The 22,875-nt window shown below is 44.8% G+C and overlaps 1 protein-coding gene across 2 annotated transcripts in view; it reads right to left on the reverse strand.

The window, feature by feature from the left end:
* LOC142578616 (follistatin-related protein 5-like) overlaps positions 1-22,875 on the reverse strand; it is a 513,022-nt gene that overhangs the window by 43,265 nt on the left and 446,882 nt on the right. The window contains exons 5-11 of one of the 2 annotated variants that reach the window (XM_075688041.1): positions 19,157-19,399; positions 18,447-18,650; positions 16,393-16,559; positions 14,690-14,807; positions 13,965-14,123; positions 10,779-10,910; positions 8,565-8,824 (exon numbers count right to left, since the gene is read on the reverse strand). In XM_075688041.1, the coding sequence (XP_075544156.1) occupies positions 8,565-8,824; positions 10,779-10,910; positions 13,965-14,123; positions 14,690-14,807; positions 16,393-16,559; positions 18,447-18,650; positions 19,157-19,399 (1,283 nt within the window). Of the gene's footprint in view, positions 1-8,564; positions 8,825-10,778; positions 10,911-13,964; positions 14,124-14,689; positions 14,808-16,392; positions 16,560-18,434; positions 18,651-19,156; positions 19,400-22,875 lie in introns of both variants that reach the window. The other variant, XM_075688035.1, reaches the window with a different exon arrangement.

The raw sequence follows: 22,875 nt of genomic DNA on the forward strand, positions 1-22,875 counted from the left end.
ACAAGTACTGCCGGATTAAGAAATATTGGGGCCCCGGCGCTAAATTTGTCTCGGAGCTCCAGTGATGAGCATAATGATCTACCAGTCACGACAATGATGGCGATGACGACGATGATCACGGTGATTAATCAAGATGCCAAATATTTGAACTCTTACACTGAAATCTGCCAGGGCTTGCTGTTTTCAAATTTATTCTGAGATAAAAGGTTACATGCCTATTGCATACATACGAGGGCATCTTAACGCTTGTAACATCTCAGCTTTAAATAGCGTGTTTTTTCGCTTCTGTAGGCTATCTAACGATTATTGTCTAATGGGCACGTCGCTATCACTTACCCATGAAATTAGTCACATATCCACAATATACTCCATCCCATCATCTCCAAAAAATAAATAAGAAAATACGAGAGAGAACCGCGTGTTGGAAGTTTTAGTTAAACATGAACAGTTTAGAATGCTCCACCTATGGGGTGTGCAGAGTGTGCCGATACCTTCAGTTGCATTTCTATTTGTCCGAACCCGCATAGGGGCAGTGCACTCGATACCCCTTCCTGCGAGAAAGTGAAACTTCACTCTTTGACTTTCGGAACAAAGAGCGGTGAAGGAGACGGCGGTTTCTTTGCGAAAGTTAACTTTGCCCTCTTGTTGACTGACGAAGAGAGGCCCGTCGCTCCTGTTATGATTACATCTTCGAGAGGCCGTAAAGTGTTTCTCGGCATGAGTGGACGTGCTGAGTTTGTGTGCGGGCAGCCGCTCTGGAGAGCTCTGACAGAGCGCACGTTGCGCCTTTTCGCTTCGAAGTTTATTCGCAGTGATATTTAGATTATAATAAGTTTGCTTTAACTTTTTCGCAAATGCAAGTCCTGCGTTGGCAATCGTAATACCTTCAGGGCCCATAACGGGCAGCAGCAGGAAGTTGGGTCGGAAAAACCGTGGAATTCATAAGAAAGATCAGGGCAAAAAGTACTTTTCAAGTTAAGCTTTTGACGCATTTGTATAAGTGATTGGAGTGGTGTTTCCAGGCAGGGGTATCCATTCGTTGCTCGTCTTGTGTGACAAATTGGATAAAATATTTTATGACAAAAAAAATAAACAGATTCTTTTTTGTGATTGGTGCGACACGATAAGAGTACGGATGATCTCAGAATAGCTGTTTCTTTAGGTGATGATTTTGACGCTGCGCCTTATGCATTGGAACAGGCTTCTAACTTAAAAAAAGAGATTTAGTACTGTTCATTTTGTGTGATACACTAGTTAAACATGAGCAGTTGTAAAATAAAATGAAGCAGATACTACGAGTTCATATTGTATCAATATGGCTAAACAGGCTTACAGGGCTTGGGTCCGACATGACAACCGCCCGTTGCAGTTTTGTATTGAGGTCGCGAGAGATCCGGCATGAAACCCTGACAAGAGCAACTGAAGGAGAGGAGAAGAAAAAGCATGGAAAGGTAGGGAGGTCAACCAGACACACGTCCCGGTTCGCTACCCTATAAGGGGGTAAGAGGTCTCACGGGTGAAAAGAAAGGAGAGGGAGGCAAGAAGGTAGTTTCAGTGCGAACACGTTTGGTTGCCCATCACTTCACGCCTACAATTGGTCACTGAGGCCAGTCGATTTCATGAACTGTAGCAATTCCCGTGTCGCTTTCTAAGCCTGCGACATGTGGGGCCATGGTCCAAGAATATTTGTCTCTGAATATTGTCTGCTTTCTAATCGGTTTATCATACTCAGAAGGACGTCGCGTTCAATGTCATAAAGATCACAAAAACACAACACGTGTTCCATCATTTGTTCACAGTTGCATGAGTCACAGATAGGTGTGTCTGAGATTCCAATAAGGAATAAGTAGACTTCGTAAAAGCCACCCCTAACCACAGGCAGCATAGTAAAGTTGCATTACGGCAGGAGAAGTGCGATGTAATCTACAGCTCAAATGTAAGATCTAGCCGGTGGAGACGACAGTTCGAGACAATCGGGGTGTTCCACGAACTTTGATTCTTGGTTTAAGCAAGTAAACGAAGACCCCTTGCAGCGTCTGTCCTTGACAATGATATAGGAACTGTGAGGGTTTCTTTATGGGTAGATCGGGTGGCATCATCAGCAAGGTCATTACCGACGATGCCACAGTGCCCCGGAAGCCACTCAAAGATGGTGTCATGTCCGTTTATGAGGCCTTGATGGAGAACTTATCTATCTGAGACACCAGTTGTCCATGGCTATGGCGTCGTAGGGCTGGCTGCAGACTATAAAGGGCTGCCTTCGAGTCACAGAAAAAACGACCTCCTTTCGAGGTTTTGCTTGGGCGGTATAATTAACAGCAGTACCTAGGGCAGCAAGTTCTGTTGCCGTAGAGGGAGTCATGTGGGGCATTTTTAACTTGATTGTGACTTGTAAAGCCGGGATAACAACAGCGCCTGTGGAGCTGGTGGCAAAGATAGAGCCATCAATGCAAATTTGCGTTCTTACTTCGTATGCCTCGTTCAGTAATAACAATGTCAACTGTCGTAGAGCCACTGTGGAATGAGAGGTCTTCTTCGTAAATCCCGAAATTGTGTGGTGTACTTGTGGCTGTCGTAGGCACCACCGGGCTAACAGTGATCTTGCTGCTGGTGTGAAGCCCGACGGAAGGCAGCCTTCATGTATTGCAACAAGTTTTGAAATGTTGGTTCAGGTCTTTGCGCCGACAAAGGCGCAATATAGTGGCTGGGTACGCGACAAATATGTCGAATGCGTACTCCGCGGTTGTCAACTGTGATATATGTTGGCATCAAGTATTCTCTAGCAATCATGTTTGTTGCATTAGTTGAGGCGCACCGTGGTAGTCTAAGACGCATGCGTAGAGCCTGGCCTTGCAAACTTTCGAAGGTGCGAATATTTCGTTTGCATGTGTTCGCCAAAACTGGCAAGCTGTGCCATAAAAACCCAAGTAAGAGTGTTCTGTACAGCTGCGGAATGGAGCGTACCGACGTGCCCAAGGTTTTTCCGCACAGGAGCTTCATTATAGGTATAATCCAAATTAGTGTCCTCGTAATAAAGTGTAGGGGGGGGGGGGGGGCTCCATGAAAAGCCCTGTCAATAATCACACCTAAAAAGCGATGAGACTCCTGGCATGTGATAGCCTGGCCATGGAGAGAAAGAGGATACGGTGTCATGGGTTTGCCCATAAACGCAATTAACGCGCACTTTTTGATGGATACACTAAGGGCTCATTTACGGAGATATGAACAAGTTGTGGTGACTGCCCGCTGAATCCTTGAGCGCACTTGAAGACGAGTCACCGCATAAGACAAATTACAAATATCATCAGCGTACATTGATATGTGAACTGTCTTGGGTAAAATTTCAGCAAGGCCAACCATAGTTAGGTTAAAGAGAATAGGGCTCATGTATAATAGTTGGCAGTGGGGCCATCTTAGGTCTGCAGAAAGAAGGACCTTCTCTTCACATAGTCGTAGGACTGAAACATTCGGCCACCGATTCCAAGAGCCTCCAATGACTCGAGGATTCATTCATGCGTGACATTATCGAACGCCTCTTTCACATCAAGAAAGAGCGAGGTTTCCTTTTGTGTTAGCAGCTGTTGGACAAATGCAGTGACATTTTTAAAAGCATTAATGGAAAGTATATTTATTCCGATTCTGAGAATTTGAACGGAAAACTACGTAAACTACATAACAGCTTTTTTATTTGCTCAAGCGGCTCTGGTGCACCTCTCTCTGTAGGCATAAGGGCCACCATGCGTTATTCGAATTAGCTCTGTAATCAATCTTCAATACTGTTCCGCTAGCGCTGATGGTGTGTCCTTCATTTATCACGCTTATATATATATATATATATATATATATTACAGCGAGGCTATTAAGGGGAGCTCCGCACGGGTTTCGTGTGGTTACAGCAAAAATCTACGTCGGTGAAGCCCGGCGTGCGGCGTGGTCAGCATCAAATCTTAATCAAAGGACAGCCAGCAAAGCAGCCTGCGCCGGAGACCCCGACGTGATTACCGGTAGTTACAAAATAAAAGTATCCCTGCGCGTACGTCACTAGAATTTTAGCCGTTAATTAGCTTTTGCGGCTCCACGCATGTCGACGCCATGCTTATAGGCGGGCACAGCGCTCTAAACGACGCACCAAATGGACTCTGTGTAACCGCACTGATGCAGCCATACGGCAGCATACAAAAGAGCTTCGTCGCAAGAGCTTAAGTAGTTTGGTGCATCCTGCAACTGGTTTTGGAAGTGTATGGCGCATACTGAAGGCTTTCCACACTCCAGAAATCTCCATGAATCCCACGGCTGCATTGTACATAGCGATTGACCAGTCACCAAAAGTTCTAGCGGAGTTATTTGCAGACCTTTTCGCCTCTATAGTCCACTGACACCACAAATGGCTACCTTCCTTCGTTGACAAGTCAGAGTACCTTAACTGCTTCCTATGGTCCAGCCTACAAGCTGGACGAGGCAGACTTCACTCTTGAGGAGCTTCGATACACACCCATCGTCTCCAAGGCCGCACGGCCCCAGTGAAGACGGTGTAATGTACCAAGCATTGCGGAACACTGATAAAAGATTTCATGACTGGATATTGGACGAGTGTAAGGAAGTATGGAGAACTTGCGTAATCTCTGCTGAATGGAAATGGACCCTGGTAATCCCAATTTTAAAGACCGCACGCCCTGCAAGACACCTCAAGACCTACCGGCGAATATCCCTAAGTTGAAATGTCAACAATGTAATGGAACGAATGGTCCTGTTTCACCTACACGGTAAAAACAGTTGCACCCTTTGGGTCGTATCTTGCCACACAACGATAATCGTCATCTGTCTTGTGCGCATTTCCTTTCTTTAACTCTGCGACCCCGTTACTTCCAAGTCGCGAACGGCATGCGCGTTATCAGCATGGCCGAGCATTCTCGACAGGAAAGTAGCGGACGCGGCGTTTTCAAGAAAGGAAACGCCTTATTTCCCTGTGGGCATAGCTATCTATGCATATTATATTTATCTGTGGATAAGCAGCCCCTGGCACCTTGGTCTGCGGCTTCGTGCAAGCTTGCAAAGAGCTCGGAACTCGACTTCGGAGTACTTAGGTGAAGATGACCTGCAGATATCACCCGCTAAGTCGGCTGCAGTAGCATATCATTCTCAACACCACACTCGTCGAACAATGAGTCGACTATTTTGACGAGATGCCGATAAGTTGAGTGTGACAACACCGTTATCTGGGCTTAAATGTGCAGGATCGCATCACTTGGCGTCCTGCCGTTAAACTTGTACGACGCCAATTGCAATCCCTCCTTAAGTACGTGGCCGCCTTGGCTGCTAGAGGTGCCGGCTGTAACCGAACAACGGCTCTGAAGGTTTACTAGTCATCTGTATTTTCAGGCAAGATGTATGCATCGCGCTGAACGTGCCACCTAGTTCGATGGCCATACTGGAACGAAATCATCGCGTTGCCCTCCGACTAATGCTTGGATTACCTCGTGAAACGCAATCTGTTTCATTACTAACTGAAGCGCATCAGTTAACCCTGAGGCTGCGAGCAGAACAGAGAGCTCTCTACCATATTGAGCGTCTGCATCGCGCGTCGAATGGTCAATCGCACCCTTGATTGTAGATTCACCGCCCGTTTTCTCGCATGGTAAAGATGGCGCATTATTGCATTATTTATGAACATTGTTGGCATTTCTGAACATGCTGCTTCAGTTACACCTCCGCCTCCGAAAGATATCACCAAACATGTAATCACCTTTTACCTTACATTCCTTACATTGACAAAAATTGCGATATGCCCGTTTTGACAATATTCCAATTGGCTCAGTCGCACATGTTCGCAATATTTCCAGATTATCTTCGAGTATTCACAGATGCATCTGTGCACAGCGACGGTCACGGAGCCTCTGCAGCTTTTTTCTGCCCTTCGACTCATGTCCGACGTATATTTCGTATGCGCCATTCAGCCTCGTCAACAAGTGAGGAGCTAGCAGCGATTAATGTTGCGTTGAAATGCGCGCAAGAGGAGTTTAACGCATCGAAAAATGCAATCTTTACGGACTCCCGCGCTGCCCTTAGCAGACTGTAATGCAATCAGATTGATTGTTAAATTGTACGCAGCACTACTGACTCTGCCAACAAAATTGCATCACATGGTGTATCTCTCGTTGCCCAATTGATATCTTCACATATAGGGTTCGCCGGAAATGAAGTGACTGATCGGCTGGCTTCAACTTGCGCCTATATAACGACTGGGCCTGCTGTGAAAATTTGTGCAAGATTAAAGGCCCTCGTCTGCTGATTAGCCGCCACCTATATTCAAGCAGCATCCAGACTAGCGCGCCGCAAATGGAACGTTCCCGCCCGGTGTTCGCAGTCGAGGCTTGCCTTGTCGCGCTAGAGCACAACTACTCAAGCTGAGGGTTGGCTGGGTGAATGTGTGCGAACGTATATTACCGACAAGGACGTGTGGCCAGTCCGTCGTGAATGTCTTACAGTCCCTGCGAGACACCACAGCACCTGATATTGCAGCGTCCCGCTTTCATTGCGAAGCCCACGTCGCCAGTAAGGGACTATCATCTCCTTGGCCTGCGGTGTACGACACTTGATGAACGTTTGTAACCCAGTGGTTGTGCGTCTCGGCTGGATCAGGCTCATCGAGCTCTCCTTACTTTTCTAGAGGTAACTAACTAATGTTCACGTCTGTAGCTTATTTCTTTTTTCAAATGACAAGGTCTCAGACACTATTTCTTCTGTTTAAACATTCTTTAGTATAGCGTGACCTGCAGTAAACGGCCCTGTTGTGTGTGGCCTGTACTGTGTGTGCGTTCTACTTTATTTTGGGAGAGTTGTCTTCTTGCTCTTTCTTTCCTCTTTCATCCCCTCCTTCCTATCTTCCATTTCTATGTTTCTGTCTCCTCCTTTCTGAAGAGTAGGCATGCATTGTGCTCCTTCCGGTGGTAGTTGCCAGCCTGCTCCTCGCTTTCCCTTACTTGTCAAATGTATGCGTGTTTTCAAAACAAATAATAATAGGAATTCGCATTTTTGTTTTTGTTTCTCTTGTAGCGTTTTCAGCTGCTCTACATTCGAGGACAGCTATAGAATGAGTCAAGGTCGACAAATATTTTGCGGGTATTGCCTCTAGGCCTTTTGGCCAACATCAATGTTGCTGTGTTTACTATCGTTTTTTTTTTGTTGTTGTTGTGTATATAGTCTAAATAAACCTCTTTGAAACAGTATCTATTCTTATGGCTACGATGGTTGTGTATCTTTTTTTAAAATGTGGTATTGCGAAGAAATCGCCATGGATACAGTGAAACTTATGCAAAGCTTGGGTAGATTTGGGGCAGTGGCAACACAGACCCCTAGGACTTCCGAAACAAAATAGAAAATCCGAGTGCGGAGCAGTGGGAGAGCGTGCTCTCCAGCGGCGACCCTAGCCTCCAACGGAGGCTGGTGGATCATGCCCGACGAGCAGCCACGCTCAGTGGTGCCCTGGAATAGGGGCGCCAACCATGCAGGCCGGAGATCTTCATCAACCAATAGAAGATCAAGACATCCGGCCCGACCGCTGAACTACTCTTTCTAGGGCAATAAAGTTTACTTCCTCCTCCTCCTCCGAAACGTGTGAGAGTTCATATATACAGCTTCGCTGTCTTTGATGTGTAAGGTGCTCCAAGTTATAAATATCTGTGAAAGTTTCTTATGCCGTATACTACTATTAGAAAAAAGGGCCATTTTGACCTACTACGCGCATATATTTCACATTTGTCGTTCACAATAATACACTATGTGAATCTCACCTCTTCCTGTGGATTAATTTACTTTAATTACGGGGTTTTACGTGCCAAAACCACGATCCTACTGTGCGACACGCCGCAATGGGGAACTCAGGAATAATTTGGACCACCTGGGGTTCTTTATCGTGCACCTAAACCTAAGCAGACGGGCGTTTTCGCAATTCGCCCCCATCGAAATGCGACCGCCGTGGCCGGAACTCAATTCCTCGACCTCGTGCTTCGCAAGCCAACTCCATAGTCACTTAGCAACCACGGCGGGTAGCCTTTCCGTGGAGATGATGGCGTTTCGCCAGTAATTTTTTTCTTCTCGTGTTTGCCTATTGAGCAGCAAGAAATGCTGTCCATGGGGGACAGGAGCTTGTCAACGTTTACCAACAGGAATACGTGCTGCACAATGCTAAGTAGTATGAAATTAGCTTGGCACACAATCTGTAAATCAAATATATTGAACGCGCTTCGCAAGTTTCCGTAATAGCGTCTCCTCGGAAAAAGTAAACAATAAAGGCAATGGCAAAAGAAAGTAGCGAGAACAGTGACCCAAAGTTACTCATTGTACGACAGACATCCATCTACCTACCACAGCCAAAATCTCCACAAGTATTCGAGAGTTTCGAGGAGTTATTCGTAGTTCTCTTTTTTTTTTCTTTGTATAGAGCCAGGGCGTGTTATTTGGGAAACCTAAATGGGGTTGGTAGTGTATAGATATGTTCTATCAAGCGGTCCACAGAAAGTGAATTTCGCTTTTCAATCGGGGCGGACGATGCGAGGGGCACTCACATCGACGACGACCATCTGTATGCGCGATATGATCAGCACGCGGCCCTTGGTCGGCTGGGAGACGTAGACGTATCGATCGGCCACGTTGATGGCACGACCCCAGGAACAGTTGGCGCCCCGATCGCCACACACGTACTCCTGCGTGCCTGGGATGATATCCACGCTTTGGATCTGGTGGTAGAGACGGCAGTTGTCCGGATCGTAGACTGCCACACCCCAGTCGTGGAAGGTGAAGAACCGGCGCTCCTCGGACGGGGCCGCTGCGCGTGAACACACAGTGTAAGGACGGCGAAGCAGTTCATTGGCAAAGCCTGGGATCGAAACTTGCCGATAAAAAAAAACACTTCATCTCTTAGACGATTTTTTTTTACAACTCTGTGAACTCTTAAGGACACGATAAAACCGGTTTCGAGGTATGCGATCGCGAAAATGTGGAAGTGTGGAAGGGGTAATATATATATATATATAAAACCCCTCCATAGGGGAAATCACTTGTGCTTATTATGTGCATTAAACCAATGATGAATTAATGGAAATGAAAGTGGATGGACAAACAACTGGCCACAGGTGGTATACGAACCCACGTTTTTGTATAAAGATACTTGAAAGGCACCGAAGCTGTATATTGGAATTCTCACACCTTTCGGAAGTCTTACGCGTCTGTTTTGCCGGTGGCCGAAGAGGTGGGTTCCTATCCCACCTGTGGCCAGTTGTTTGTCCATCCACTTTCATTTCAGTTAATTTATCATTTCTTTAATTCAACTATTAAGTGCAAGTAATTTTCCCTATGCTGTCCTTGGTGCCTTTGTTTGTTGGCTTCTTATGATACATATATATATATAATCCAATAATATTCACTCGTATAAAGTGAAATTTTACCCCTTGCATTTGAAACACTTTTTCAGCAAAGGTGAAAAAAAAAGGGACATTGGCAATAAAAAAGGACGCTTTTTCTCAGCACATTATCCTACAGTGCGTACATAATAATTGCGTGAGTGAACTAATTAGTTAATTTATTAACTAATATGTTAATACGGTTCTAAATATCCGTCCAAACCAAGTCAAATATTCAAATATCCAAACGGTTATAAATATCCCTCAAATCTACAGGCCAGGTTTTGAAGCGTGATTACTTACAAGGAATTTTGATCTTAGCACACCAGCAGTTAGATCAAATCTTCTTTTCAATGTATTATTTTCCACAGAACCTCTTACGTGCACTTGGTGCCGTAAGAGGTTCTACGTGGAGCGCCGATGTACCTCTTGGCCCATGAAAACAGGGGCGGTATCAGAAGCCCCAGCAAACGTATACGTGTCTTTCAACAAAGACTGTGACATTGCGACAGTGGCCGTGACAGTGTGACAGTGGACACTGTGACAGTGGCCGAAGTGGAGACGAGGCGCTGTGATGGCCATTTCAGTCATGAGGATTGACCTGTATTATTTCAGTAGAAAGATCAGATGGTGTAGAGGCGTCCATACTCTCAGCAAATGTCAATGCATACAGCGGCAGTGCCGCGACAATGCGTCACGCCGATTTCGGTCACCGCCGCAGTGGGGTATACAGTTTTGGAGTGCGACCACTGCAGTGAACTCTGGCTGGCATTACTCGTAGTAGCACCGTCGCAATCTGCTCCCTAATGCTCAGACGTAACAATATTTACTGATTTTTGGTGACTGCAGTCTACTTATTTGTTCGTATGACGCCGTATTATCCCGTTCTCCGCCAATAAAACACCTTTTCAACTCACTTGCAACGTCTAATGTCTTGGATCGAAGAGATGCTATATTAAAGACTAGAGCAAAGCGGTCACCGTAGACATTATCTATTTACGTCGTCTACGTATTTAAGTTCCTTGTTCCACGTAGGTCTTGTTCGCACATGATCCCAAACATTTCTCGTGTTACCGAACCACCGTTGACATCATCTAAGTGCTATAGTACTCGCACCAACTTAAAACAAGAAATACTCATTTGTTTCAGAATAATACGCTGCCGCTTGATTCAAATTAGTTCACCCAGCGCTGCACCGACAAAGTTAGTTCGAATACAAAACTTCCGATTTCTCTCTCTCTCTCTCTCAAGTGTACAGCTAACAAAAAAAGAAAAACAAAATAGGGGAGCTCTTTTCATCGATTCCCGATTCCGCGCGCCCGAACAAGTGTTCAAAAGTAAACGCAAAAGCTCTTATCGCGAGGCTCTGCGTTTTCTTACTTGGAGTTGGCTGGTCTTGGACAACGAGCGAGCTGATGTCCCTTGTGGATCCAGCGGGATTCGACGCAACGCACATGTACGCTCCGGTGTCGCTGTAGGTAATCTTGCCGACCATTAAGGCTGTCCCGTTTCCTAGAAGCGAAGGGAAGAACAAGCGGGGCACGTTCATTCTTGCCGGCCCTTTTCCTGGCTCGAAAGTAAGACGTTCTACGAGCAAGCCAAACCGAGCGACCAGTACACAGCACACAAGGCATCGATGACTTCTGACATGTGGTCGTAAACCTCCAAAAGAAGGGGGAAAACTAAATACCAGCGCGATCTTTTTTTCTAATAGAGTGAAAGATCACGAAAGCGTTATTGATTTGTTTGACCAGGATGCCCACGGGCTGAAACTGTTCGATTCTATCATCTTATTCTAGAAATAGAATAGAGCAACACTACCATTTGACACTGAACTGTAAGTTTGTTTGCGCGCACAAGTTATATATATATATATATATATATATATATATATATATATATATATATATATTGTATATATTGCACTTTAGCGCCACTTGTAGACGACGGCAGAACTTCTATTTCTGAGGCATTTGATAAATCGCGAGCACTTTCGCGAGCCCAATTGCCTGCTTTCCGAAACCATGAGCAAGGAGATTTTTCTTGAATCGGGCGTAACCCAGTTAGAATTTTTTCCCTTTGTTCTTTTTTGTCAAGTGAACATGTTTGTCATGTGAACATTGTTTTTATTGTCGTATAGGCGATCCAGTTAGAATTCCTTGCTTTGTTTTTTTGGTCAAGTGAACATGTTTGTAGTTATTATACATTTTAAATCGATTGATTTGAATGTACAGTGTATGTATATTTCCCTATGTGAATTGTTGTAGTTTTCCTGTAAAAATTTGTTTGTACTTCTTAACTCAACATGTCTAAACTTTGCCTGCGTGAGTTCAGGGTGTCTAGGGCCTAGTAAGGTGACCACGTGTGTCACCTTTAGCGCTATTCACCTGGACAACTGTATATTGTCTAAATTTCGATAAAGTAAAAGTCAAAGTCACGCCCCCGTTCCTTTGGAAACGAAGCGTTTTTCGAATTTGCCTTGTATATGTGCAATACTTTGACTATTTTGATGAAATTCTACGCCTTGGTGCTAAATATATTGTGTATTTGCTTTACGCCGACCGATCACATGTAGGCGTGTAGTAAGGTGATAGCAGAATACCAAAACCACATGTGTTGTGTTGCTGCTAACACCAAGGGTGACCAAAATTCTTAAGTATAATAGAAGGCTGAAGCAACGACAGTTATATAGACCAGTAAGACAATATGTCTCATGCGAGCGATCTCATGTAACTGTGTCGTTCGCTACGCACATTTCACTTTCAAATTCATGGATGTCGAAATCTGCGCTCCGGTGTGGCTGAACTCTTTCAGCGAAAGCAGCGGCTCAGGAATAATAAGCATCCCCTTGCTCGTACTCAACGGGCGCATAAATATTTAAACAGTGTAGTTATTTTCACCAAACTTGGTATCGGAAACGCAGGCTCGATAGAAGATAGAAAACACAGCGAGTGGCCTCAGCTCGTGTGGCTGCTGTTCCGCGCCGGATCAAGGAGCTTAGCACAGAGTGATTTGTCCCTAAGCAGTAGTTCCGAGCATTGAGTACAGTCGAAAGATGCACGGTTTGTAGACGATGTGTCCGCCTGAAACGTTTCTGCAAGCTTTTGTGGCAGTACTTCGCGCGACCTGGTGATTACAAGTTTTGTATTCTTATTAAACGAGATCCTGGGAAAATAGGCAACCCAAGAGCCGGCTATCCCAGTCATCAAAAACAGGCCACATCGACTAATAAATGTGAAAACAAAGTTTAACAAAAAAAGAAACAAGAACGAAAGGAAGGAAACTAATACCTTCATTTATCACTTGCTCTAAGAGGAAGGTTTACCTCTGGAGCTCCTATCCAAATACACGGGAACGGAGAAACTGTTTTTCTCGTTGTTGGGCTCAGCAAATTTGTTCCTTTAAACCAATTTTGTGAATATATAGCATTTAAGAAGTAAGGTCAATACCTACCAATTGCTGGGAGGGGAATTTCTGATTTTGTTCATCTTTTTTTTAAAATCTCAGGTTTGTTTTTTTTTTTCGTTCCTTGTGCGTTGTTGGAAATAAAACAAAATGGCGCGCGTCATGGGTCAAGCTGCAGAGAATTTAATCGAAACATTTTAAGAAAGCTTTGCTTCGCAAGTTTCATTCAATTAACCTCGTAATGTCCAAACTTTATTCTGCATCAAGGAAATTTGGAACAAATTGCTGACGTTTATTTCTGGCAATGGAGAGCACATATGTCGAAAAAACGAATGATTTATATATTTTTTAGATATAACTTAGTTACTGTACTGAGTAATTAGTAAGTGGTTTGTTAAACTATCCACAAGTGAAACTTCATTCTAGCATAGAAAAAAAAAACGCTACTATGGGCTTTGCATTAGGTTTCACCCAGTTCACTCAGGATTTGAGGGCGCCAAACTCAGCGTACCATTTATTTCTACATTGGGAATTACAGCGATAAGCTCAGCAGCTGAATAATGAGAGCTTTTCTAGGCTTAAGCGAGCACAAAATCGAAACGCTAAAACAGTTTAGAGTGACAAAGTATTCTATAAAACCGTATTTTTTGGTTTATTTCGCCTGAAGATGATTACTAATAGAAACAAAAATACAGACCAAACTTCGATATTTTTTTTAGTAATTTCGCGCCGAAAATGCGGCGCCTGTACGTAACTGTGACGACACAAATTTCGAAGTACTTTTCTTTTTTTACTATAGGGCCGTTGTGGATAAGGAAAATTTTTTAAAATCTTTCTAACCTCAGTACTTGCCTCCATTAAAATAACAATTTAGTCTATGTTTATCCATAAACAATATTAACTATAGGCCCGAGCAGACACGGTCAAAATTCATCACTTTCACGGCGGGCTGGTTCGGGAACTTCAAGGCGGTGTCCCTTCCCGCCTTTCGTTTTAGCGCCGTAACTGGCCTGGCAACGCTCTGCTTACGGCAAGAGGGGCATTTTTGGTATTGCGTATGGGTACCTTGCTAATCCAGCTCCAACAATCATTCTATTTGGTATCCTTATAATACGAACTCGCACAAGGAAATCGGAGTTGACCAGACCTGGAGTTACTCACCGATTATAGTGTACTTGTCGGTGGCGACTCGAAGGCCTTCGTCGTTCTTCAGCCATGTGACCCGCGGAGTAGGTACTCCCGTCACGTGACACTCCATCTCAGCCAGTTCACCTGGTGCGCGCGACTGAAGCTTTGGAATCACCCGAACTTCGGGCATTGCTGAAAACCACACGCATATTTGTTAGTTCTGTGTTGCCGCTAAAAAACAAGTAAATATAATCTGCTAGATTCCAATGCAGTTCGTAAGCGTACTGCATTATATAGCTTTGCGAGATGTTGAAGCCTGAGCGGCATATAGTCTGTGCCGCAGCAAACGTAAATATTCCGCGAAGGTTCTGCCAGAGGGCGCGGCATACTACTAGCGATGGCGCGAAAATTAAGCCTCCTGTAAAAGAACTTCTCGGCCGAATTTTTCCCGCGCTTGTGCGGTTACATACATAAAAAACACAGACACACACACGAACAAAAAGAACGCACAAAATTACACGACATACCCTGCCGTGATTTCCCAGATTGTGAGAAACACGAGGAAAATTTTTTTTACACTGTTTTGCTCTCACTAAACTTAGTTGAACAAATAACAAGCTTGTAAGTTGATCAGCGTCTTTTGTTTTACTTCGTGCAGAACGACACGATGAATCTGCTGAAAGATCCGCGATACCGGCAACAACATTAGTGAGCATGGATGGCGGCATAGCCCGGAAGTAATGGTGGAATGATCTTACTTTGAACGTGCAGAATGTGTGTTTGGATCACGTCATGATTTCTCTGGGCGTGGCATGTGTAGTTTCCAGAGTGAACCAGTTGAACGTTGGTAAGGTATAAGGAGCCATCAACGAACACCTGCAGATGAAAATGCTGAATATTAATTACGGGAGGTTAGATTGAAGTGGGTAATGCCTAAAATTCGTTCGTCGAAATTTGGCATTTCCTTTCTATGGCTTGTTCGGTAATTGCGAAACTTAAGCAAGACCAGAGAATGGGCCGACAAACCACATGCCTGCTCAAGGTTTATATTCGCCCAGTTTATTTTAAACAGCACTTGATGATGATGATGATGACAAACTACAACAACGAACGACAACCATACAATACACGTAAAGTGAACTTCACCTTTGGAATGAGTAAATGAGGCGAATTATCCTTTGTAAGAGAGCGAGAAGAGAGAGGGAAAAAATAACCAGTAGGAACAGCCAGGTTGATGCGCACGAGGTGGAAAATAAATTGATCGGCAGAAAGCGTATGATCGGGCTGTCGGCGTCGCAGTGTTGTTATTTGTTCCCATACTGATCATGTTAGCCATTTTTAGGCAGAAACATTTGTGAGAGATAGCACTCATACACCCTAAAAAAAGTTTACACCCTTTGGGGTGTATATCTGCCACACAACAATAATCGTCATCTGCCTTGCTTGCGTTACGCCGCCCCGGCAACTTTCCTTTCGGCAATGCTATGTCATACTGATAACGCGCATGTTGTTCGTTACTGGGAAGTACCGGGCTCGCAGCGTTAAAGAAAAGAAATGCGGACAAGACAGATGACGATTATTGTTGCGTGGCAAGATGCGTCTCAAAAGGTGTAAACTTTTCTTAGAGTGTAACATTCAAGGGGTATCATGGATGGGAACTAATTACTATTCTCTGAGCATTCAACTTCTCGCTAGTACCTTTCATGATCCTAAGTCAAGAAAGCTTCACCCCTGTGTGCGGCTTCGAAAGTCTGTACTCCGCAGTGAAGCAAAAATTGTGCAGTTTTCCTGGTCGTGTTGTTGAGTCTGCATAGATTATAATTAACACTCCTAGGCTAGATTATTTCTAAAGCGAAGGTTTCTTTGCACGCGGAAATTGCACGCATCGTGTGTCCCTTTGTGTGGCACTTCATTGAAATCTTTGGAGAAAGCTTCGCTTAAAGTATATTGCAATAATTACGTTGGATCTCTTTATATAAGTAGCTAAAACCTATTTTTACTGCATTTGTACTGTGTGTGCTTGCACAGTGGCACAACGGCTTGCTGTTCAGAGCGTAGTTTCTGGTTCAACTGCCGGCACTTTAGACAAATACTCTTAAAACAGTTGCAAATATACACACTTCGGTGTGCATACTTGTTCCACACTGGTAATCGGCATCTGCCTTGCTTGCCTTTTCTTTCTTGAAAACGTTGCGGTCGCTACTTACCTATCGAGAATGATATGTCACGCTGATAACGCGCATGCCGTTCGTGACTTGAAAGTACCGGGCTCGCAGCTTCCAAGAAAGGAAATGCGGGCAAGACAGATGGCGATTATTGTTGTGGGACAAGATACGCCCCAAAGGAGGTAAATATTTTTTAAGACTGCGCAGGATCAATCGGTCACGTGCTCAATTAGAACGCAGCGAGCACGCAACCTGAAGTTTGGTCTGCGACAGCATGAAAGCATAAACGATCTTGCCTTGATCTCGTCTTCGCTTAGCGAGGACAGGTCCATGTTGTTGCGACGCCATACGATTGGAGGCGGAGGAGTCCCGGTGACGTCACACTTGATCTCGACGTTGTCGCCAACACGAGCAGTCACGTGGTTTACCTCGAGAGACTTATCCAGCGACACAACTGAGACGCCTGGCAAAGAAAAGCGAAAACGAAACTGAAAGCAAACGCAGCGACACAAACATCGATAAGCGCTTCCTCAAAGGCGATATTGCGTGCACTACGAGCAAATGCATTGCTCGTTCTGAAGAATAAAGATATGGGCACGAAAGCGTCGTGGTCCTAGTCAAGCCCGTGTAGCGACTTTTGACCACTGCCCTCAGCATCCTGACTGTTGGAATAAAAGTCGAGTTTGAAAGGCAGCGCCATGAAAAGCCAGTCTGACGATCAATCTTACGCTTACCTTAGTTTAGGATTTATTTGGTGCCCATTTTGGAGCTTAATTCTTTTTTAACCACTGTAGAGAAGTGCTTGATGCATTCATTTCATGCAATTTGCGTTCTTACGTAACATGCCAGCAGTCTCACGTTTGGTCAATATGTTTAGTTATTCAGTTTTAGCTACTACTGTTTTAGTTTTACCTATTTAGAAGCAATTTAATGAATGTAATTGCCACAATTTCGCAACATTACAGCAATTTATTATGTTAATGCATGGAGGTGTTTTAACGATTGTCTGGGTATGTAACTCATTACCTAGACGGATTTAAGGGCACTTCACTGAGGTGCGCTTCCATCTGTACGTTTGTACTGAAAGGTTCATTTAGGGATAGAATATTTCTGCAAAATATAACTTTTATAGCCAAGAAAAAAGGAAACGCAGTGGATCACTGAATTTTGAAAGGAAATACGCCAAGCTTTCTTTGCAAATTACTCCTGCCAGTCAAGGCTGAAGCTCAACATAAAATTGATTTGCATACACACAATAACTTACCGTAATCGCTATTATACATTGAACATTTGCGTGACTGAACTTTGGGAACTTCCTTACCTATTTAGAGCCACAGATTTAACTTAGCGAGTAACTAAATTGATGGCCGAATTCAGTCGTCATACTTGAAGCAGCTTCAGCGAAAATACATTTTTCAATTTGCTCTTACTGTGAAGGTTTGTATATATGCAGATAGCTCACTTCAGCAAAGTGGGACGCTGGCTAAGTTAGTGTGAATTCATGGTACAGACGCAGGGGATTGTAAGGAGCACAGAACGTTTTTTTATTTTACCGCGTCCTCACACCAGTGGCGTAGCCAGGGGGTGGCACACCGGGCATTAGTGCCCCGACCCTCGGCCCCGATAAATAAAAGTAAGCAAAATTCTGCGTAAGAATGTAGATCTGCCCAGCCCACTTCCCCCTTCCAAATGCCCCCCTCCCTTCCTCCACATGCCCCGGAAAAAGATATCCACTGTCGCTCGCTGTACGTGTGTTATCGCAGCGCCATTATGGAATAATATTGTTAATGACAAACGTTCCAGGTGAAAAAAAAAAGAAAATTATATTTTTCCCCTGGCCAAAAGAAAGACTGCTGCAGAGGGGCGTAAGCACGGGTCACCCCAAAGTGCCCGCGGTGGATTCATCGTGAACGGCTGCTATAGGTGACAGCGGAGTGCGTACTGACGGAAACAACGAATGACCAACTATCCCTACAGTGAGTCGTGTTCGGGCTGCCACTATGCGAATGTTTTGATCTAGGCTACTGTCAACGGTTCTCACGGCAACGCCATTTCATCCTCATTGATCGTCCTTTCGTTCACTCGCCTGGGGGTCACGCTAAACGCGTGGACTGGACAGGATCTCCCTGGACGACGGCGGTAAGTAGCCCGCTACAGAAAATCGCCAAAATTGAAGGCGGCGTTTCGTCGGAGCATCTAAAGCTTAGCGAAGGGGGGGAGAGAGAAGTGGCGTCACCGTAAAAGAGGCTCTGTTGCGCAGCATGCCCGTGCGCAGCACAGGCGCATGCCAGCGAGCGCGGCAAGCGGAGAGGGAATGAGCGAGCTGGGGCGCACTTACTGTATAACTTACTAAAGGCAAGATAGAACTCGTTGATGTTGAGCCGGCCATCGTGGTTGGCGTCGTCGAAGAGCAGCATGTCGGCCAGTATGCACACGGTGGACAGTTGGCCGAGCCGGTCTTCCTCGCCGGCCTTCCACAGCTCCTCGGCCTCCAGCAGCCCGTTGTGGTTGTGGTCGTAGTGCGAGAACATGATGCTCACCAGGTACTCGTTGCCTGAGCGAGGCGTAACACGGAAGTGAGGCCGCGTGAACAGAGACAGCCGCTCTTTCGATATTTGCGCAAACCGTCGGAAGTCCAAAACGCTGCAACTTTGTTTATTCGGAATAAGAGGCTATACGCATTGTGCTTTTGCTGCGTTCGCGCTCGACAATGAGAAAGCAACATTTCAAGTCTGCGATGTTCTCTTACAGTTGTTCTGGGCATTCAATTAATTGGCTAAGATCCGTTCCGCAACGTGATGCATTGTTTTTTTAGTTGCAGAAGGCGTTGACATGCTGTAACCACCACCTCAGGTTTCTCATTTACTCAGTGCAGTTTGCTACATAATATTACATAATACACAGCAGAGGACACACATAAATATCATGTGTTATCAGTTATTTCGTTCTTTCCTGTTTTCGTCCTAATCCTGTTCTCGCGCTCCATTTTCACACATTGATGAAAGGATTGTATATACGTAAAATGAAATCGCGTACTGCGGGCTCAGTGGGCCCCCTCACCTGTCTTCTTGTTATCTGTCATCTTGGCGTTGTTGTAGAGCAGTAGATTCTCTTTCATGAAGTCGTACTCCTGTTGGGTACAGTCCTGCTGCGTTGAATCCTCGGACTCCGTGGTTGTGGCCACCTTTGTCTCGTGTGATGGCATATTCGTCCACGAAGAAGGCACCTCAGTCCTGTCCATCTTGCTCTCCGGGCCCTGCTGGGTAGAGTTGGTCTTCTCCGTAGAACTCTCGTGCTCAACCCCTGTTTAAGAAACGCGTTATTACCGACTGTAGGAGTCTAATACCCCTGTCACACGGCACGTGTAATGTGATTCGCAGCGAATGAGATTACGTCTTAATGTCATTTTTGTTGCTTCTACTCGGTCATAGTGAATGACATTTACAGCTAATGGGATTCGCCTATTGAATTCGTTTTCCGAACTCATGCAAGCGCGACTTGTGCAATCTCGACGACAGGGGCTTGGCGAAAAATGACAAAATCGATAAGTTAAAAAAAAAATGTCATCATAGTAGAGGGCGTCATAATTGCTTTCATGACATTTTTAATAATTTTATGATCTACAACATGATAGTTGAAGTAGTTTGTGCAACTATATTCTTGTCCCCAGTCTCAACTGGACGCTAGCACCTCTTGTCGGCCATGCTTACAAACGCTCGTATGTTTTTTGTTTTTTTTTCATTTCTGCAACCAACCACCGAAGCCACTTCTGCAGCTTCGTCTGCGGAGAATGGGAAGCGGAAAGCGCACTGGACCGGCGACGAGAGGCGCGCGCTGCTGAAAGTGTGGGAAGACCACCTCGCCGTTTTGCGCAGGGCGAAGCGCAAGCTGAAAGTATACATGTCGATTGTCGAGTGCCCGCGGGCGCAAGGTGCCGATAAACCTCGCCATCAATTGCGAATGCCATCTTGCATACCAGTCTAGACAGGGAACGCAAGACGCAATGACCTTCGGCGTGAATGTCATTTACTGTGAATGACATTACACGTGCCGTGTGACAGAGGTATAACTTTCAAATAAAATGGGGGAGCACGCATTCTAATTGATGGTTCCTGTTCAAAGACATCTGTACACACGCACAGATCGTGAAAAGTAAATCTTCGCGCGAATAAAGATGGGTCGCAGAGAATACGGAGCAGGCATTCTCATGTCATAAACGGCAGCTATACGTGTGTGTGTGTGTGTGTGTGTGTGTGTGTGTGTGTGTGTGTGTGTGTGTGTGTGTGTGTGTGTGTGTGTGTGTGTGTGTGTGTGTGTGTGTGTGTGTGTGTGTGTGTGTGTGTGTGTGTGTGTGTGTGTGTGTGTGTGTGTGTGTGTGTGTGTGTGTGTGTGTGTGTGTGTGTGTGTGTGTGTGTGTGTGTGTGTGTGTGTGTGTGTGTGTGTGTGTGTGTGTGTGTGTGTGTGTGTGTGTGTGTGTGTGTGTGTGTGTGTGTGTGTGTGTGTGTGTGTGTGTGTGTGTGTGTGTGTGTGTGTGTGTAAGCAGATAGATGATATTCTAGTTGAGCGCTGCTAAGCATAATCTATTCCGGAGAGTGCATCTATATTGTTATTTTCAGACCTGGGGCACTATAACGTAAAACTATTCCAATATGTTTTTATTCCAATCTCCTGACATCAAATTTGTGTAACCGCCGACGCAAGCATCGGGCTGTCACCCGCAGCGTTGTCTGAACAGACCAATCAAACGTTCTCCTCTTCATAGGAGGTTACTTTTGTTCGCTTGAAAAACGAATTACATTGCCTGCAGTGAGCGGCTTGTCTTATCTAATTGGCTCACAGGAGGCGAGGAGCACACTCAAGTGGAGAAGGATTCAATGGGGCCGAGCCAGTGCACTGAAGATAGATAACTGGATAAAGAGGAGAATGCCAGCAAACTTGAGAGTAGAAAAAATCGAGAAAGAACCTGTCTCTTTGTCTATTTCTGCCTCTCGATTTTTTCTACTATCAAGTTTGCTGGCATTCTCCTAGTATAACTATGTACCAACTAGCCCAACAAGCCGCTCTCATGGATAAAGACAGTGGTGCCTGCGTCTGCGATTGGTCCGCTTTCCTTTACTTAGCTTGCGGTGGCTGGTAGAACATCGCGGCGGCATGCAGCGGAAGCTTAAGAATGACGCTAAATTGGACCCTCAGCAAAGAAGAGTTCGCAGAACAAAGTCGTAGACATGCCTAAAGCGCTCGAAAACATTACACGGCCGCGCAAAAAGCTTTATTATACGCAAGTAAACCCATGATCTCCGGCAGGTGCGAGTAGCCAGTGCCTGAGCGATCGGCGGCAGACATCTTTTATTCCTTTTGGAACGGGGCAGCCTGCGGCTATTCAGAAGTAAATTCAGTTTTATTCGGCACATTAATGCATTTTTAACGTGTAGACGTCACTTTGACGCGGTGAGTTCTTGCGGTTTTGTGACGCCGAGTGAGACAGATGAAGTGGGTGCAGCCCGAAAACTTTTGACCTATAGCCGAGGGCTAATGGCGAAGAGGCGTCGAATCAGAAATAACTATTTTTCTTGTTTGGTCAAATCATGCATAATCAGTGTGTACACATCATATCAGGTGGGGAGCTATCGCGGTTTTCATGACGTCGCGTGACAGACAGGCGAAGTGGGGGTGGTCCAATAAAGTTTTGGACCAATCGCAGAGGGCTTATTGCAGAATTGGAATAGAAGATTTTGGAATAGTTTTACGTTATAGCGCCCCTGTTATTAATAGATATTATTATTTTAGATATAGTTATTACTCTTTTTTTCCGAGCCTCCATAAGAGCTCTATTAAATACTTAGGGCCGGATCAAGATGGAAAGGAAGAAAAAAAAATGAAGAAGAGACAGAATAGTAAACTGTTGGGCTAGCTGGTTTGACATGATTTATGCAAAGGGGAGCGCAGAAACGTTGCGGAAAAAGGAGACGTGGACACGAAAGACGCTCATTTGCAACTAATTATAGTTTAAGAGCCAAACCACCAGGAAACGTTATTGCGCATGCACTTTTATTGAAAATTGTGAAAAAATGTTTACATTTACAAAAAAAAAAAAAAAGATGAAAGTTCACCGGATGATAGTTTTCGTTTTGCTACTCTGCGCGAGGTTGTGGGAAGAGAGTGTTAAAACGATGGTAGAAAGACGGAAGATAAATAACAGAGAACAGGAGAAGTCATTCCCATTCCAGCCCGGGTAAATAAGCTCAAGCACGAAATTTAAACAGCGTTGGTTTCATTGCGATTTCGCCATCGTGATCAGTTATCTTTCCAAATCAAATTTACTTCTGTTCGTGGCGTCAAGCAAAGCTCCAGGACGCTTTTGAACAATTGAGCCTTTGTACTGTTTTTTTCTCGACAAGGCAGAATCTTACAGACACGCCTTGTATACTTCATTTAAGTGTCCTATTGAATATAGCTGTAAATATTGTTGAACGTTTTCCAACAAGCGACGGGAACAGCCATGGGCCCTCAACATTAATATATTTAAGGAAGGCCACGCTTAACGTTTGTGTCAAAAGAAAGAAATCATGCAAATAATTATAAATGTATTATCAATTATCAGAAAACTACAGAAAGAAAAAAAATATCTCGTAACATTAGTGCCAGTAAGCACAAAGGAAACCCCCAATCTGCCGTCTGATTATTTATCAGACGCCTGCAACTTTACCTTGGATGCTGGCGCCACCTGCCAAGAAGCAGAAGAAACGTGGAACAAGAAAGAACGCGCCTGTCGGCGGACA

This window comes from Dermacentor variabilis, chromosome 1, assembly GCF_050947875.1.
Source record: "Dermacentor variabilis isolate Ectoservices chromosome 1, ASM5094787v1, whole genome shotgun sequence".
In the NCBI taxonomy this organism is placed as follows: Eukaryota; Metazoa; Arthropoda; class Arachnida; order Ixodida; family Ixodidae; genus Dermacentor; species Dermacentor variabilis.